This window comes from Gymnoscopelus microlampas, assembly GCF_963454915.1.
Source record: "Gymnoscopelus microlampas genome assembly, chromosome: 16".
In the NCBI taxonomy this organism is placed as follows: Eukaryota; Metazoa; Chordata; class Actinopteri; order Myctophiformes; family Myctophidae; genus Gymnoscopelus; species Gymnoscopelus microlampas.
The window spans coordinates 48739084-48758751 of NC_139953.1; the positions used below are offsets into that span (position 1 = coordinate 48739084).

At 40.1% G+C, this 19668-nt stretch overlaps 2 protein-coding genes across 2 annotated transcripts in view; both read left to right on the plus strand.

Moving 5' to 3' along the window:
- The window catches only part of LOC311063058 (pyrin-like), a gene marked incomplete at its 5' end in the record, with an annotated part of 670464 nt that extends 662013 nt beyond the window's left edge, over nucleotides 1-8451 (plus strand). The window contains one exon of the mRNA XM_084082270.1: nucleotides 7290-8451. Within this exon, the coding sequence (XP_083938396.1) occupies nucleotides 7290-7952 (663 nt within the window). The 3' untranslated portion in view covers nucleotides 7953-8451. The remainder of the gene's footprint in view (nucleotides 1-7289) is intronic.
- Nucleotides 8452-17569: 9118 nt separating this feature from the next.
- The window catches only part of LOC311063059 (uncharacterized protein), a 48121-nt gene continuing 46022 nt past the window's right edge, over nucleotides 17570-19668 (plus strand). Inside the window, exon 1 of the mRNA XM_084082271.1 lies at nucleotides 17570-17641. The gene's annotated coding sequence lies outside the window, so the exon portion shown is untranslated. The remainder of the gene's footprint in view (nucleotides 17642-19668) is intronic.

Genomic DNA, 19668 nt, shown 5'->3' on the forward strand with positions numbered 1-19668 from the left:
GATGTAGAGTTGTTACAGTGTAACACTGTCTAGTGTGATGTAGAGTTGTCACATTGTAACACTGTCTAGTGTGATGTAGAGTTGTCACATTGTAACACTGTCTAGTGTGATGTAGAGTTGTCACAGTGTAACACTGTCTAGTGTGATGTAGAGTTGTCACAGTGTAACACTGTCTAGTGTGATGTAGAGTTGTTACAGTGTAACACTGTCTAGTGTGATGTAGAGTTGTCACATTGTAACACTGTCTAGTGTGATGTAGAGTTGTTACAGTGTAACAGTCAGTCTAGTGTGATGTAGAGTTGTAACAGTGTAACACTGTCTAGTGTGATGTAGAGTTGTCACATTGTAACACTGTCTAGTGTGATGTAGAGTTGTCACAGTGTAACACTGTCTAGTGTGATGTAGAGTTGTCACATTGTAACACTGTCTAGTGTGATGTAGAGTTGTTACATTGTAACACTGTCTAGTGTGATGTAGAGTTGTCACATTGTAACACTGTCTAGTGTGATGTAGAGTTGTCACAGTGTAACACTGTCTAGTGTGATGTAGAGTTGTTACATTGTAACACTGTCTAGTGTGATGTAGAGTTGTTACATTGTAACAGTCAGTCTAGTGTGATGTAGAGTTGTTACATTGTAACACTGTCTAGTGTGATGTAGAGTTGTTACATTGTAACAGTCAGTCTAGTGTGATGTAGAGTTGTTACAGTGTAACAGTCAGTCTAGTGTGATGTAGAGTTGTAACAGTGTAACACTGTCTAGTGTGATGTAGAGTTGTTACAGTGTAACACTGTCTAGTGTGATGTAGAGTTATCACAGTGTAACACTGTCTAGTGTGATGTAGAGTTGTCACACTGTAACACTGTCTAGTGTGATGTAGAGTTGTCACAGTGTAACACTGTCTAGTGTGGTGTAGAGTTGTCACATTGTAACACTGTCTAGTGTGATGTAGAGTTGTCACACTGTAACACTGTCTAGTGTGATGTAGAGTTGTCACAGTGTAACACTGTCTAGTGTGATGTAGAGTTATCACAGTGTAACACTGTCTAGTGTGATGTAGAGTTGTCACAGTGTAACACTGTCTAGTGTGATGTAGAGTTATCACAGTGTAACACTGTCTAGTGTGATGTAGAGTTGTCACAGTGTAACACTGTCTAGTGTGATGTAGAGTTGTCACAGTGTAACACTGTCTAGTGTGGTGTAGAGTTGTCACATTGTAACACTGTCTAGTGTGATGTAGAGTTGTCACACTGTAACACTGTCTAGTGTGATGTAGAGTTGTCACAGTGTAACACTGTCTAGTGTGATGTAGAGTTGTCACAATGTAACACTGTCTAGTGTGATGTAGAGTTGTCACAGTGTAACACTGTCTAGTGTGATGTAGAGTTGTCACAATGTAACACTGTCTAGTGTGATGTAGAGTTGTCACAGTGTAACACTGTCTAGTGTGGTGTAGAGTTGTCACATTGTAACACTGTCTAGTGTGATGTAGAGTTGTCACAGTGTAACACTGTCTAGTGTGGTGTAGAGTTGTCACATTGTAACACTGTCTAGTGTGATGTAGAGTTGTCACAGTGTAACACTGTCTAGTGTGGTGTAGAGTTGTCACACTGTAACACTGTCTAGTGTGGTGTAGAGTTGTCACATTGTAACACTGTCTAGTGTGATGTAGAGTTGTCACAGTGTAACACTGTCTAGTGTGATGTAGAGTTGTCACACTGTAACACTGTCTAGTGTGATGTAGAGTTGTCACAGTGTAACACTGTCTAGTGTGATGTAGAGTTGTCACAGTGTAACACTGTCTAGTGTGATGTAGAGTTGTTACAGTGTAACACTGTCTAGTGTGATGTAGAGTTGTCACAGTGTAACACTGTCTAGTGTGATGTAGAGTTGTCACATTGTAACACTGTCTAGTGTGATGTAGAGTTGTCACATTGTAACACTGTCTAGTGTGATGTAGAGTTGTTACATTGTAACACTGTCTAGTGTGATGTAGAGTTGTCACATTGTAACACTGTCTAGTGTGATGTAGAGTTGTCACATTGTAACACTGTCTAGTGTGATGTAGAGTTGTCACAGTGTAACACTGTCTAGTGTGATGTAGAGTTGTCACAATGTAACACTGTCTAGTGTGATGTAGAGTTGTCACAATGTAACACTGTCTAGTGTGATGTAGAGTTGTCACAATGTAACACTGTCTAGTGTGATGTAGAGTTGTCACAGTGTAACACTGTCTAGTGTGATGTAGAGTTGTCACATTGTAACACTGTCTAGTGTGATGTAGAGTTGTCACAATGTAACACTGTCTAGTGTGATGTAGAGTTGTCACAATGTAACACTGTCTAGTGTGATGTAGAGTTGTCACATTGTAACACTGTCTAGTGTGATGTAGAGTTGTCACAGTGTAACACTGTCTAGTGTGATGTAGAGTTGTCACATTGTAACACTGTCTAGTGTGATGTAGAGTTGTCACAATGTAACACTGTCTAGTGTGATGTAGAGTTGTCACAATGTAACACTGTCTAGTGTGATGTAGAGTTGTCACAGTGTAACACTGTCTAGTGTGATGTAGAGTTGTCACAATGTAACACTGTCTAGTGTGATGTAGAGTTGTTACAGTGTAACACTGTCTAGTGTGATGTAGAGTTGTCACAATGTAACACTGTCTAGTGTGATGTAGAGTTGTCACATTGTAACACTGTCTAGTGTGATGTAGAGTTGTCACAATGTAACACTGTCTAGTGTTATGTAGAGTTGTCACAATGTAACACTGTCTAGTGTGATGTAGAGTTGTCACAATGTAACACTGTCTAGTGTGATGTAGAGTTGTTACAGTGTAACACTGTCTAGTGTGATGTAGAGTTGTTACAGTGTAACACTGTCTAGTGTGATGTAGAGTTGTCACATTGTAACACTGTCTAGTGTGATGTAGAGTTGTCACAATGTAACACTGTCTAGTGTGATGTAGAGTTGTCACAATGTAACACTGTCTAGTGTGATGTAGAGTTGTCACAGTGTAACACTGTCTAGTGTGATGTAGAGTTGTCACAATGTAACACTGTCTAGTGTGATGTAGAGTTGTCACAATGTAACACTGTCTAGTGTGATGTAGAGTTGTCACAATGTAACACTGTCTAGTGTGATGTAGAGTTGTCACAGTGTAACACTGTCTAGTGTGATGTAGAGTTGTCACATTGTAACACTGTCTAGTGTGATGTAGAGTTGTCACATTGTAACACTGTCTAGTGTGATGTAGAGTTGTCACAATGTAACACTGTCTAGTGTGATGTAGAGTTGTCACAATGTAACACTGTCTAGTGTGATGTAGAGTTGTCACAGTGTAACACTGTCTAGTGTGATGTAGAGTTGTCACATTGTAACACTGTCTAGTGTGATGTAGAGTTGTCACATTGTAACACTGTCTAGTGTGATGTAGAGTTGTCACATTGTAACACTGTCTAGTGTGATGTAGAGTTGTCACAATGTAACACTGTCTAGTGTGATGTAGAGTTGTCACAGTGTAACACTGTCTAGTGTGATGTAGAGTTGTCACATTGTAACACTGTCTAGTGTGATGTAGAGTTGTCACATTGTAACACTGTCTAGTGTGATGTAGAGTTGTCACAGTGTAACAATGTCTAGTGTGATGTAGAGTTGTCACATTGTAACACTGTCTAGTGTGATGTAGAGTTGTCACAGTGTAACACTGTCTAGTGTGATGTAGAGTTGTCACATTGTAACACTGTCTAGTGTGATGTAGAGTTGTCACAGTGTAACACTGTCTAGTGTGATGTAGAGTTGTCACAATGTAACACTGTCTAGTGTGATGTAGAGTTGTCACAGTGTAACACTGTCTAGTGTGATGTAGAGTTGTCACACTGTAACACTGTCTAGTGTGATGTAGAGTTGTCACATTGTAACACTGTCTAGTGTGATGTAGAGTTGTTACAGTGTAACACTGTCTAGTGTGATGTAGAGTTGTCACAGTGTAACACTGTCTAGTGTGATGTAGAGTTGTCACACTGTAACACTGTCTAGTGTGATGTAGAGTTGTTACAGTGTAACACTGTCTAGTGTGATGTAGAGTTGTCACAATGTAACACTGTCTAGTGTGATGTAGAGTTGTCACAGTGTAACACTGTCTAGTGTGATGTAGAGTTGTCACAGTGTAACACTGTCTAGTGTGATGTAGAGTTGTCACAGTGTAACACTGTCTAGTGTGATGTAGAGTTGTCACAGTGTAACACTGTCTAGTGTGATGTAGAGTTGTCACAGTGTAACACTGTCTAGTGTGATGTAGAGTTGTTACATTGTAACACTGTCTAGTGTGATGTAGAGTTGTTACATTGTAACACTGTCTAGTGTGATGTAGAGTTGTCACAATGTAACACTGTCTAGTGTGATGTAGAGTTGTCACAATGTAACACTGTCTAGTGTGATGTAGAGTTGTCACAATGTAACACTGTCTAGTGTGATGTAGAGTTGTCACAGTGTAACACTGTCTAGTGTGATGTAGAGTTGTCACAGTGTAACACTGTCTAGTGTGATGTAGAGTTGTCACAGTGTAACACTGTCTAGTGTGATGTAGAGTTGTCACAATGTAACACTGTCTAGTGTGATGTAGAGTTGTCACAGTGTAACACTGTCTAGTGTGATGTAGAGTTGTCACAGTGTAACACTGTCTAGTGTGATGTAGAGTTGTTACATTGTAACACTGTCTAGTGTGATGTAGAGTTGTCACACTGTAACACTGTCTAGTGTGATGTAGAGTTGTTACAGTGTAACACTGTCTAGTGTGATGTAGAGTTGTTACATTGTAACACTGTCTAGTGTGATGTAGAGTTGTCACATTGTAACACTGTCTAGTGTGATGTAGAGTTGTCACACTGTAACACTGTCTAGTGTGATGTAGAGTTGTCACATTGTAACACTGTCTAGTGTGATGTAGAGTTGTCACATTGTAACACTGTCTAGTGTGATGTAGAGTTGTCACAGTGTAACACTGTCTAGTGTGATGTAGAGTTGTCACACTGTAACACTGTCTAGTGTGATGTAGAGTTGTCACAGTGTAACACTGTCTAGTGTGATGTAGAGTTGTCACAATGTAACACTGTCTAGTGTGATGTAGAGTTGTCACATTGTAACACTGCCTAGTGTGATGTAGAGTTGTCACATTGTAACACTGCCTAGTGTGATGTAGAGTTGTCACAATGTAACACTGTCTAGTGTGATGTAGAGTTGTCACAATGTAACACTGTCTAGTGTGATGTAGAGTTGTCACATTGTAACACTGTCTAGTGTGATGTAGAGTTGTTACAGTGTAACACTGTCTAGTGTGATGTAGAGTTGTCACAGTGTAACACTGTCTAGTGTGATGTAGAGTTGTCACATTGTAACACTGTCTAGTGTGATGTAGAGTTGTCACAATGTAACACTGTCTAGTGTGATGTAGAGTTGTCACAATGTAACACTGTCTAGTGTGATGTAGAGTTGTCACAGAGTAACACTGTCTAGTGTGATGTAGAGTTGTCACAATGTAACACTGTCTAGTGTGATGTAGAGTTGTCACAATGTAACACTGTCTAGTGTGATGTAGAGTTGTCACAGAGTAACACTGTCTAGTGTGATGTAGAGTTGTCACAGTGTAACACTGTCTAGTGTGATGTAGAGTTGTCACAGTGTAACACTGTCTAGTGTGATGTAGAGTTGTCACAATGTAACACTGTCTAGTGTGATGTAGAGTTGTCACATTGTAACACTGTCTAGTGTGATGTAGAGTTGTCACAGTGTAACACTGTCTAGTGTGATGTAGAGTTGTCACAATGTAACACTGTCTAGTGTGATGTAGAGTTGTCACAGTGTAACACTGTCTAGTGTGATGTAGAGTTGTCACACTGTAACACTGTCTAGTGTGATGTAGAGTTGTCACATTGTAACACTGTCTAGTGTGGTGTAGAGTTGTCACAGTGTAACACTGTCTAGTGTGATGTAGAGTTGTCACATTGTAACACTGTCTAGTGTGATGTAGAGTTGTCACATTGTAACACTGTCTAGTGTGATGTAGAGTTGTCACAGTGTAACACTGTCTAGTGTGATGTAGAGTTGTCACAATGTAACACTGTCTAGTGTGATGTAGAGTTGTCACAGAGTAACACTGTCTAGTGTGATGTAGAGTTGGCACAGTGTAACACTGTCTAGTGTGATGTAGAGTTGTCACAGAGTAACACTGTCTAGTGTGATGTAGAGTTGTCACAGTGTAACACTGTCTAGTGTGATGTAGAGTTGTCACAGTGTAACACTGTCTAGTGTGATGTAGAGTTGTCACAATGTAACACTGTCTAGTCTGATGTAGAGTTGTCACAGAGTAACACTGTCTAGTGTGATGTAGAGTTGTCACAGTGTAACACTGTCTAGTGTGATGTAGAGTTGTCACAGAGTAACACTGTCTAGTGTGATGTAGAGTTGTCACAGTGTAACACTGTCTAGTGTGATGTAGAGTTGTCACAGTGTAACACTGTCTAGTGTGATGTAGAGTTGTCACAATGTAACACTGTCTAGTGTGATGTAGAGTTGTCACAATGTAACACTGTCTAGTGTGATGTAGAGTTGTCACATTGTAACACTGTCTAGTGTGATGTAGAGTTGTCACATTGTAACACTCAGTCTAGAATGTTCATATAGGTGGATGGTGTGTTTATGGTTTCAGGTTGAAAAACACTACTTTAGCCAATACTGTACAAGACATAATGTTGTTCAATAGCACTAAAGTATAACATGACTGTGTTCAACAGGATGATGATGATGATGATGATGATGATGATGCTGATGATGATGATGATGATGATGGCTTGACGTCAGTAGAAATTAGTATTTGTACACTCTGAGAATTAACCCATTAAGACCTGAGGCGATTCTTTAAAAAAATCTAAATCCATACAGTTTTTTGAAAGAAATAAATACATTTTAAAGATTTTTCAAAAATAGCAGATCTACAAGCTCATAGCGCGGCACTCGGTGCCGCGCTATGAGCTTGTAGATCTGCTATTTTTGAATAGCCAAATAAATCTAAAGTGACACAGATGTGTTCCAGGTCTTAATAAATTAAATAAGCAATGAGCATGTTACAGTATAGAGATTTAAATAAATCATATCAAATGGGGGTCCATGGTCTAATGTATATCCAACTGGGGGTCCTTGAAATGCACAACGTTGAGAATCACTGAGTAAGAGTAATAAGTAAGAGTTAATGATGATTATCACACGTTAACCTATAATATCATTGATTTAAAGGCTCGTATTAAAGAACTGGAAGAACCTGCTGTGGCTCAGCTGGTGAAGACACGCCGTCGAGAGATGAAGAATGTGAGTGATGTTGAGCTGAAGATGATCCAGAGATATGCAGTGGATGTGACTCTGGACCCTGATACAGCACATCCCTCACTCATCCTGTCTGAGGATGGAAAACAAGTGAGTACTGGAGACATATGGAAGGATCTCCCAAACAACACAGAGAGATTCTCTAGAGTTGTCAATGTCTTAGGAAAACAAAGCTTCTCCTCAGGAAGGTTTTACTATGAGGTTCAGGTTAAAGGGAAGACTGGGTGGGATCTAGGCGTGGTCAGAGAGTCGATCAACAGGAAGGGACCAATCACACTGAGCCCCAACAATGGTTACTGGATTATAGTGTTGAGGAATAGAAATGAGTACCATGCTGCTGCTGACCCTTCTGTCCGCCTCCCTGTAAGAGAGAAGGTCCAGAAAGTGGGAGTGTTTGTGGATTATGAGGAGGGTCTGGTCTCCTTTTATGATGTGGAGGTCAGAGTTCATCTCTACTCTTTCACTGGCTGCACCTTCACTGAGAAACTATATCCATACTTCGGTCCCTGTCTTAATGCTGGTGGTACAAACTCTGCTCCTCTGATCATCTCTCCTGTCAGTATGGCTTACATTTGATATCATAATGATTTGTATTTTATTTCATTTTTGGCTAATGTTGATATTGTATAATTATGATTGTATTTGTTTTTTTTGTTTTTTTTTTGTTTTTGTCACCACTCACCACAGATCATATCAGGAACATCATACACAACATATTAAGTAAATACCCCCACATACACAGACACATAATAAACACCACACACAGAAAGGTAAAAACTTAAACAATACAAAAACAAACACAAAAACAGACAAACTATCACATCAATAAAAACACAACAAACAGACAAACATCACACAGGGAGAAGAGTAGGATATGAGACGCCTGTCCGGTGTGTGTGTGTGTGTGTGTGTGTGTGTGTGTGTGTGTGTGTGTGTGTGTGTGTGTGTGTGTGTGTGTGCGTGCGCGTGCGTGTGCGTGCGCGTGCGTGTGTGTGTAAGCATGAAGTAAGTTGTTGTTGTCAGGTAGAAACCTTGTATGTCCAAAACCGTTCCTTTTTTATAAAAAATAGTGTAATATCCAATGTAAAGCTCATCACATGATGGATGTCATATTGTATTCAACATAAAAGTGGGCGTAGCTTAAAGGATGGAAACAAGCATAACCTGTAACTGTACCTTCATCTAATAATGTTGTTAATAAAGGATTAAATCAATCAATGTGATGTGTTTGTATTGTATTTACTATAGACTATATTCAACATTAATATAATGCTACTATACTATCACATTCTGTCACAAGTTCTCTGTTTTCCTCATTGTGCGGTAGTGGGGGGGGGTACTTCTACTCGAGTACAGAATGTCAGTACTTTTCCCATCTCTGCTAATTGCTGATAATAAACAAGAAAAAAACACCCTGTGTAATGGCAGCCTTTATTCACTATTACAATGTACAATATAGGCATTTAGCAGACGATCTTACAGAGTGACTTACAGTAAACAAGGTAAACACAGACATAGAACACAGACAGTGTAGTGTCTCAGTTAACTAGCATCAGTCTAAAGCAGGACATTAACCCGTTCAATCCGGGAACACATCTGTGTCATTTTACATTTATTTGGCTATTGTGGTATCTGAAAACCACAGACTTAAAGGTTCTAATGCACTTTTGTAGTTGCCAACAACGCCTTATTGTAGTCAGTTTGATGTTCCAGAGATGTGTATGAATGGTTGAAGAATTAATTGAGGCATCACTCCAGTCAGTGAGGTTACTTGCTTAGTTCCGATTTATTGCATAGCACAAACAGAGTATAAACAGCTTTCTATGGAGACCCTGAGGTCCCCACCATCGGCCCTTCGGCCTCTGAGTGACACACCACACCAAGTTTACATTTGAGTCAGTCTTTACAGGGGCGGACTTAAGGATCTGGAGGCCCCAGGCGAAAGGTAGTATGAGGCCCCCTCCACAGATTTTTTTTTGACAGAATAGATGTAATTTCCAGTATTCTGGTGTATTTTGGGAGTTTGATACTTTTTTCAGGCTTTACTAACATGGGATCCATTAAAAAGCTAAAAGTAGGCCTACAGAAATGTATTTTATTTTTTTCATGAGGCCCCGTAACTCTTGAGGCCCCAGGCGGTCGCCTAACCTTGCCTACAGTTAAGTCCGCCACTGAGTCTTTATAGTACATTTAGAAAAAGAGGAGGTACATGTTTGGGTGTGTCAGCCTTAAAGGTGGGACCCCACCTCCCCTGGCCCCACACATTTGCAGCTGTATAGGGCCAGGAAGGGAAGGGTGTCAGGGTGATGACAAATGAACAGACCCTCTGTCTCCCAGGTAAAACAAAGGCTAATTGTACCCCCACCCAGCCAGGCCAGCAGTCACCTCCTAATACTGTCTGCAGCCTACTTGTGAAGTAGACATGGCTTAGATTTGTATGTATGTTTATGAAATATACAATAAAACAGATCTAGTTTTGATGAAAAAAAATGTAAGCAAACATTTGTAACTCAAATATTTGCTTCATGGGGGGGGGGTCCCTGGAACAAAACATTTTGATATGGGAGTCCTTGGCCAAATACATATCTAAATCCTAACAGTATGTTGCTATATCAGTGGTGCTCCAACCTTTCCATGTCAAGGACCACCCAAAATGATATAGTAATAATAATAATAATAAGGATAATAACAATAATAATAATAATAATGAATTGCATTTTTATGGCGCTTTTCTAAGTACTCAAACTTACTCAAAGCGCTTTACAATGGTTCATTCATTGAAAATAGCAGATCTACAAGCTCACAACATGTCAAACAGATATGTACTTAACCGCGGACCCCCCATCTCAAAATATGTTCCCCCCCCCCCTGATAAATTCAAAGATTTACAAAGACATTTTCAAAAATAGTAGATATACAAGCTCATAGCGCGGCACTCGGTGCCGCGCTATGAGCTTGTATATCTGCTATTTTTGAATGGCCAAAGAAATCTTAAAATGACTCAGATGCGTTCCCGGTCTTAATTTATTGCAGAACCCTCTGCCCGACACGACAAGTATAAGCTATGTGTATATACAAGTATAAGCTATATGTATGCAGGAACATCTGGCATGGCTGATGGTTGAACATAAAGTATCGGAGAGTCTGCTAATGCTACTGAGGAACATTATTAGCACCAATAAGACGTCTAGTCTGGCTCACCAGTTACACATGACTTCTGAACACAATGGCCGAAATGTATATGGGGCTGAAGTGGTTAAAGTATGTCTTGTAATAATAATCTAAATCTAAATAGTAACTAGTAACTAAAGTTTTCAAATAATTGTAGTGGAGTAAAAAGTACAATATTTGCCTCTGAGATGCAGTGGAGGAGCCTAGAAGTAAAAGTACTGAAAATTGGAAATACTCCAGTAAAGTAAAAAGAATGCCTCAAAATTGTACTTGAGTACAGTACCTGAGTAGGCCTACATACTTAGTTACTTGACACCACTGACATCAAGTCTTACTGTAGTGACCTAACATGTGCCTTCAATACCCAGTCGTTCTAGAGCAGAGGTGAGCAACCATGAGTTTAAGATCCATCTATATAGATTCCAGGTATTATTATCATTATTATTAAAGTTTAATTGGGTCTAAAGCCCTTGCCAGCTACCACTTTTTTCTCCTTTCTTTACTGGCAACCCAATGTATGTACATGACGTGCCCTCCTGGCATGGTAAGGACATTCACCCCCAACATGTTTAGTTTAGTTTGTGTCACAGAGAATTATCCTGGTGCTCCAGATTGTCAGTTCATTTCTATTGGTTTAGTCATACTTAGTTTTACTATAGGTGTAGTGCTCCCTCTGCTGGTGACACTGGGTTATAACAGACTGCAGGGTGGAATTATTTACATTTTCAATGATATAAAACATAACAACAGTATGGCTCTTGTGTTAATAAAATGCCTGTGGATTAATCAAACAAAAACAGAGCAAATAGACATAGAAATACATACACATACATAGTAACAATATGAACAACTAAAACAGAATAACTAATCAAAAACAACATTTTCAGGTGACAATGTATGACTTTACTTTGCACTTTGCACCATTTATCCTGTTGTTGTTGTTGTTGTTAAGTTTTGTTTGTTTTTGATCTATTGATTAAATTATTGGTCATAAATATAAACAGCACATGGTACAGTCAGACATTGCTAAAAGGATAACACTAAACAGTCTGGGGACGTGTTTCTTCCATTTTGTTGCTGTTTGAATGAGGTTTGTTTCTTTAACCACATGAACCCTATAGTCTGGGGAAAACATTAAGGCAAAAAATAGCAGAGCAACAAGCTCATTGTAATGGGGATCTCATTTTAAACAAGCTCAGTGCTTTATGAGTCTTTCAGTTTAGTAGACCTTGTATTGTGAATCTGTACTGAATATGTACTGTTGTTCTCATGTCTTACTGAATAAAGCACATCAATCAATCAATCAATCATGTTGTAGATCGGCTATTTGTGGCCAGAGAGTTTTAGTGTAGATGGTGCATTTATATAGTGCTTTATATAGATTGTGCATTACATTCAAACACACACGCAAGCACGCACGCACGCACGCACGCACACACACACACCAAAATCTTGGTGTATCAAAATCTTAGTCTTGTAGTTTTTCAGTCTTAGTCTTAGTCAACAACATTAACACTGGTCTGGGCCAAAATGTCCGGGCATTTTTTTTGTCCTAGTCCAGCCCTGGTGGGAGGGTGGATGGAGGACGTCACAAACGTAACAACGTGACTTGCAAGGCACACAAACACTGTTCAGGTGTCTGGATGAGAATTGTCAGACCAATAAAGCTAAACTGCACACATGTGAGACACTACAGCACAGCACAGCAGTGCTCTGCATGGTGGAAAAGTGAAAAATCATGCACTTTTCTTGTTTTATGGAAATAACAAAAAGACGATCTTTGCACAAAAAACAATTTCACCTTCTGTTTTACACCTGTAAACATGAGATGTGACAATAAAGTTGATTCTCTGATGCTGACAGCACACTTTGAGGTGCTTGAAGTTGCTGTGTGCATGTGCTACTTCTACTGTAAACCAGAGGTTCTCAAACACAAGTATTTGGCCACGGACCCCCATGCGGACATTTTGTGCCAGGGACCCCCCATGCATGATTTGAGTCGTTAAAATGTAGGGCGGCAGTGGCTCAGGGGGTAGAGCGAGTTCGATCCCGTTTCGAAGCGTCCTTTGATCAGTAACAGGGGTGCACTGAACCCCATTTATTTTGTTTAGAAAACTACACCGCCTGCTGGACGTTTTATGTATAGCACTGGGCTTATGTGTAGCACAGGGTTGGTTCCATTTGTACACTCTCAGAGTTATGGGGTTCCATTGAAACTAAAAGGTTTGAGAACCACTGTGCTACACTAAATGGAACAGAGTCTTTATTAGTATCATTGGTAACAACCTGTGAAGGAAGTAAGGAAGGGGCCCAATTTCTTTCCAACATGTCTGCTGTCCATAGAGCCTGTCTATCTGCCCCACAGAATGAATGAGCCCTTTCCCCCCTGTGCCAATGCATGCACTGCCCCTAATCACACCAAGGAGGCGCTACTCCGCAGCCTGAATGATCCAGGCACCACCGAAGAAGAGCACACCCAGACTGATCACGTGATCACAACAAAAGAATCTATTCACCTGTTTCCTAGGCTGTGTGTTTGTCCACTTCCTGTGGATTTGATCCAATGAAATCCACTGAAACTGGTCAGATGACCAATGATATCCAATGAAATGGACAGTCAGTGGAAAACGCACAGCCTAGGAAACAGGTGAATAGACACCTTTCATGTTAAAGGATTCATAAAAGTCATTTTCTTCTTTGATTTCTGTTGTTTTTCTAAAAACAATTAAGCCACATTCAAACGGCCGCAGCTCTAGAATGGAGGATTGCGGCCGGCCAATGTTTCCCCCCCCCCCCCGATTCTACCGGACCCCCGTGTGTGTAATGCAGGGGTGGGCAAGATTTCTTTCCAGGGGTCCATACTGACTTCCATAAAGTAAGTGAGGGGCCACACAATGTACAATTGAATTGAAACTTGAAACACATAGTGCTGAATTATGTTAAAACTGCATGGATTTGGTAGACATGCTTTTAGACTACTTTACAATAAGGTAGGCCTACTTGCTTTCACAACAATACTTTTCAGTTACAAAATTGTTCTGTTTTTCTGTTGTTCTGTTCAGCTTTATACAGCTGTACTGTACCCCTGGTCTAGTTAAATACATTTTTCAAAAAACCATTAACATACGGCAGCCTTTTAGAATGTACATTTTTGGTGGCGGTCATTTTGTTTTTTCTTTCAGGACTTGGTGGGCCGGATTAAGATGGTCAAAGGGCCGGGTCCGGCCCCCGGGCCGTATGTTGCCCATTTGTGGTGTAATGAGCTGATCTCCATGAGGAAGGAGGTCACAAAGAATATTACATGATGTTTCAAAGGTAATGTAAAATCATTTTTTTTTTGCTGGCAACGATACGGTAGACGATGTGTTAACTCTGGCAGTCAATGAGTTAAATTAGCATGTTCAGAAGCAGAGATATATAGATCTAATGTGGGTCACGCTGAAGGCATGAAGGCCTCCACGTCTCAACCCCTGAATTTACCTTCATCCTGTGTATCAGGGGTCTTCAACGTCTTCAGGCCAAGGACCCCCTAGCTGAGAGAGAGAGGAAGCAGGGACCCCCTACTCTATATTGTATCAAATTGTGTTTCAGATTAAAGGTTTTTTTTTTTTTTTTACTTAGTCTGCTCTTTTTTCCCTCTACACCTATAGCCTCTTTGCCAAAAAATAGCAGATCTACAAGCTCACAACGCCTCGCAGCGCGAGGCGTTGAGAGCTTGTAGATCTGCTATTTTCGGCTAATGTTCCCCTCAGAAAAGGAATTCTAGGGTTCAAGTGGTTCATGTAAAAAAACTAAATCCTATCACACAAAGATTTGGCGGACCCCCTATAGTAGCTCCCCCTAGGGGTCCCGGACACCCTGTTGAAGACCCCTGCTGTACAGTAACAGAACACTTTTAATATGTTATTTGGATGACCCTATAAGGATCATAAAAAAAGAACCTGAATGATTACTATTTTAATGTGATTTGGGTCAAAGCACAGACTGATGTATTCCAGTGTGACTGACCAGGCTGTGTTCAGGCCTTGGTCAACATTCTGATGGTTGCCGGGTAGAAACTGTTAACAATACAGACCAATCCTAGCATGTTGCATAATAAGTCGTCAACAACAACAACAACAACACAGTGACACAGAGTCTACAATACTATCACAGTGGGGTCAGCACTATATTCCCTCAGTTTATAGGGGTTGTTGGGGGTTGAGGGAACATAATATGGCTGAGGGAACATAGACACATGCTCCCACCACAGTCCAGTATTGGAAAGGAACACTTTGCCCATGTTCAACCTTCATACAATCTGGGAACCTATTCGGTTTATTCCTACTAACAACAACAACCACATTACATGTTTAAGGCAGTAGCGCCGACAGATGCTGCTGTTAGCATATTATGTTGTTATGGCCCGGCTCTAGGCCACCGCAAATAAAGGGCTCATAGCGTGAGTGCCGCGCTATGAGCTTTTATATCTGCTATTTTTTTTAAATCATGAACATTTTTGCAAATCTATGAATATATTCTACAAATGTCTTCTAAATCCTAATCTTTAACAAAAACGTATGTTGCTATATGAGCCTTTTCATGTGAAGGGCGTTATTATGATTCCCACACCGCGTCGTGGCAAACCCGCTGAGCGGGCGCTGTGATTGGTCAGTAGTCGCTGTGATTGACAGTTCTCGTTTTTGCTACTATGCCTATACCTAACCTCAACCCTAACCCTAACCTCAGTAAAACTATGCCTAAACCTAACCCTAACCCTAACCCTAACCTCAGTAAGACTATGCCTAAACCTAACCCTAACCCTAACCCTAACCTCAGTAAAACTATGCCTGCCGGGGAGCCAATCAGACACGTAAGGCGGGTCTAAATCCAGGACGCGGCGTGGGATTCATAATAACGCGTCAAGGACCCCCAAAATGATATGTATTTCGCCATCTCAAAATATGTTGTTCCAGGACCCCCACCCCAGAAGCAAAGATTTGTTTTAAAAATGTTCACTTAAATATATATTCAAATATTTGCAAAAACGTTTCTTTAAAAAAATAAAATAAATAGCAGATCTACTAGATCTACAGATCTACAGGTTCACTCTGCGAGGCAATGCGAGGCGTTGTGAGCTTGTAGATCTGCTATTTTCAATTTTGTACATTATTTGATAAATATTAAAAAGGTCTTAAAAGTCCTCATCTGGGGACCCCCAAAAAAATCATGTGGGGACCGTCTGGGGGTCCCGACCCACAGGTTGAGAACCAGTGTTCTAGGCCACACCCAGTCAGGTGTTGAGGGCGGGTCTACAGTGTGTAAAGTCATTCTACTTCTCCTGCTGTTCCTTCATCCTTCAGAGGCAGAAAGACAACACTGGTAAGTAAACACAACACTGAACACATGAACTGAACACAATACATTTAACCCTTTAAGACCGGGTACGCATACTGTGTCTTTTTAGATTTTTAACTATAACCATTATTTTATACTTTTGGCTATTCAAAAATAGTAGATCTATAAGCTCCTAGCGCGGCAAGTGCCGCGCTAGGAGCTTATAGATCTGCTATTTTTCTTTATTTTAATCATGACATTTTTTGCAAATCTTTGAATACATATATTTTTAAAGGCAACATTTGTAACTCAAATCTTTGCTTCTGGGGGATTCTACAAATGTCTTCTAAATCCTAACGGTTAAAACAAATATATGTTGCTATATATGTCAGTGATTCTCAAACTTTTTCATGTCAAGGACCCCCGAAATGATATGTATTTGGCCACGGACCCCCCATCTCAAAATATGTTGTTCCAGGGACCCCCACCAGAAACAAAGATTTGAGTTAGAACTGTATATTCAAAGATTTGCACACATTTTCACGATGGTTTAAAACAATAAATAGCAGATGTACAAGCTCATAGCGTGGCACTCGGTGCCACACGCTATGAGCTTGTAGATCTGCTATTTTTTGAACAGCCAAATAAATCTAAAGTGACACAGATGCGTTCCCAGATTAAATGTGTTAATAGACAAACATGTTTCATCATTAATAGTAATCACTCAAGAAGAAAACTGGGAATGTTATTCATTTGACTATTTAATCTCTTATTGGTGATATTAATTAACCTATTTGTTTCAACAGTAGCCTAAAGTTATTTAAAATTCTTGTTATTTAGAAATATATATTTGAAGTACTTTAGAATATTTACAATATGTCATATTTTGATTTTGGATGGATTTTAAGGTTTTAAGAGCGAGAGTTCTTAGTTTTACAAATCTGTTTTACATTGATGTAAATGCATGTATATTCATGTAATTGAATGTTTTTTAATGCAATGTGTTTTGTAAAGTGTTTTTGTGAGGACCCCAGTAAGATTATTGCTACAGCTAACTTATACATTTATGTTAAAAATCCAAAACTCATCAGAGCTCTTTGAGTTAAAGGGATATTTCACTTTAAAAAAAGTTTGGGTCATTTTATCGTCTACTCAGGCTTTTGTGAGCTGCCTGGTTCTGGTGACTCATCCTACTCTCATAATACGTGTTTTTTCAATTACTTTTTTCATTTATTTTATTTAATTGTTTTATTTATTTTATTTATTTATTTTTTTCATTTTACCTTTTTTTGCACCTAGCGGTGCATACAGTACCACATGTAGGATCTAATGTCGCCTTACAGCAAGTCACAGGCTTGATTCCCAAATCCCACAGCCTTTGCTGCATGTCACTCCCTGTCTCTCTCTCTCTCCCTGTTTCCTGGCTCTCTCTACTGTATCATCCAAAATGAAGAAAAGCCCCAATATATATATATATATATAAAATATATATTTATTTTTGCTTGCATAAAGTTCAGGGTCGAATTTCAGTCCCAGTATATTATTACATCACACATAAACATGTCCTGATGCCATCAGTTGTTTTATGAAGCATAAATGTGATCATCAGCTGACTGACAAACTGCAGGTTCATCTAAAATGCACCTTTTCTCTGTTCTCCTGAGAGAGAGAGAGATCCTTATACTTTTTGTCTATGATCTGTTTCAGTGACCTCTCATCATGTTCAGATGACCTCTCATATCCTTCAGTGAGTGGCACAGAGACACTACGTTGGTACAGTAAGTAAAAACAAACCTTTTAATAGGCAGACATCTATGATCGATAGGAGGAGGAACATTGGGAACATTATTTTATACTTTCCATTTAAACTTTTGTGTGTGTGTGTGTGTGTGTGTGTGTGTGTGTGTGTGTGTGTGTGTGTGTGTGTGTGTGTGTGTGTGTGTGTGTGTGTGTGTGTGTGTGTGTGTGTGTGTGTGCGCGTGCGTGCGTGCGTGCGTGCGTGCGTGCGTGCGTGCACACGTGCGTAAGACAAAGAGAGAGGAGGGAGAGTGCTGTTTTAAAATCGGTTTTATATTAACGTATGTTGATGTAAATGCATGTATATTCATGTAATTGAATGTTTTTTTTTATGCGATGTGTTTTGTAAAGTGTTTTCATGTGGACCCCAGTGAGACTAATGCTGCCTACAGTTAACTCATAAATGTAGGATCAAAATCCAAAACTCATCAGAGCTCTTTGAGATAAATAGAAGAAGTTAATTGACTTATATGAATTGTTTTACCGTTCAAATAAACAAATAGACTCCAGCCTGAGCCCGGCCTTCATTGGCCCGTGGTGTTAGAGCCCGGCCTAGTGCCCAGTCTTCCGAGGCCTGGTGCCCACTCGTCTTGGTGCCCACTCTTCCCTAGTGCCCACCCTTCCTGTATTCCTGATACATGCAAACACATAAAGAACACACGTCACATAAGCTACTAAGAGGTAAACTTGTTGTAGTTTTATTAAACATAAGTTACATAACTACAAGTTCCACCGACAAAAATGCTCACATATTAATGTGTTCCTCAGACGTTGGGTTCACTACCCAGGGACCGCACAATTTAGAAGGTAGTCATACAAACTCTGACTTATACATGTTGATCACATGACACCAGAGATAATGTGCACTGATTTGTGTGAGTTTTGCTTCTACAGTTGGAGTAGAAGCAAAACATGTGAGTTGATTATCAGTGACACACAAACATAGAGGAAATAGAATATAAGCTCTTAATAGATTAAATGGATTAGTTTGATTAACTGTTGCACACATAGCCTAATATATCACATCCTCCAATGTCACAGGAGAAGAACAGCAAAGAACACATTGACATGTTGAATATTCTCTCTTTTCTTTCAATATAAGGGAATATAATATTATATAATTATGGGGGGGGGGGGGGAAATAAGTGTCATTAGTAGGCCTATACATGCATCTTTTAATGACATTTCACTAGTTTGTCACTAGTGAAATGTCATTAAAAGCATGTATAGGCCTACTAATGACACTACTGGTGCTGTATGTGAAAGTATTGTCTTCTGTGTGGGATATGATCCTGTGTGTGTGTGTGTGTGTGTGTGTGTGTGTGTGTGTGTGTGTGTGTGTGTGTGTGTGTGTGTGTGTGTGTGTGTGTGTGTGTGTGTGTGTGTGTGTGTGTGTGTGTGTGTGTGTGTGTGTGTGTGTGTGTGTGTGTGTGTGTCACCGTCATGTTATGATAGTGACTCAAGCAGAGAGACAAAGAGATGCTTAAAGTTGTCAACAGTTGATCATGTGTGTGACTGTCCATTACGGCTGCAGCTTAAAGGAGATTCAATATAGTTATCTACTGTATGATCTCTTCTTACTTGTTACTTTTAGTTGGAGGTTTCTCAAATTAAATTCTCTCACATAATGAGACATTGTCATCTCTATTATAGGATAAAATGTGGTTTACTACTCCTCCCGCCCAACACTCCCCGCTGATATGTGTTGCCCCAGGCCGTAGGAATATGTACAATGACCGATATCACCCTCCTCCTCCTCCTCCTCCTCCCTGCCCGGCTTCCCTCCCCCGAACACGGGCCAATTGTGTTCGTGTAGACGCTCAACAAAGCCGGATGCACCACGGTGGATTTGAACCTCCTGGTGGTGGGCAGTGACCTTACCACTGTGCCACCTGAGTGCCCTGGTCGTAGCCTCCTTTTCAAATAAACAAATAAAATCCAGCCTGAGCCCGGCCTTAATTAGCCCGTGGTGTTCGAGCCCTGCCTTAATTAGCCCGTGGTGTTAGAG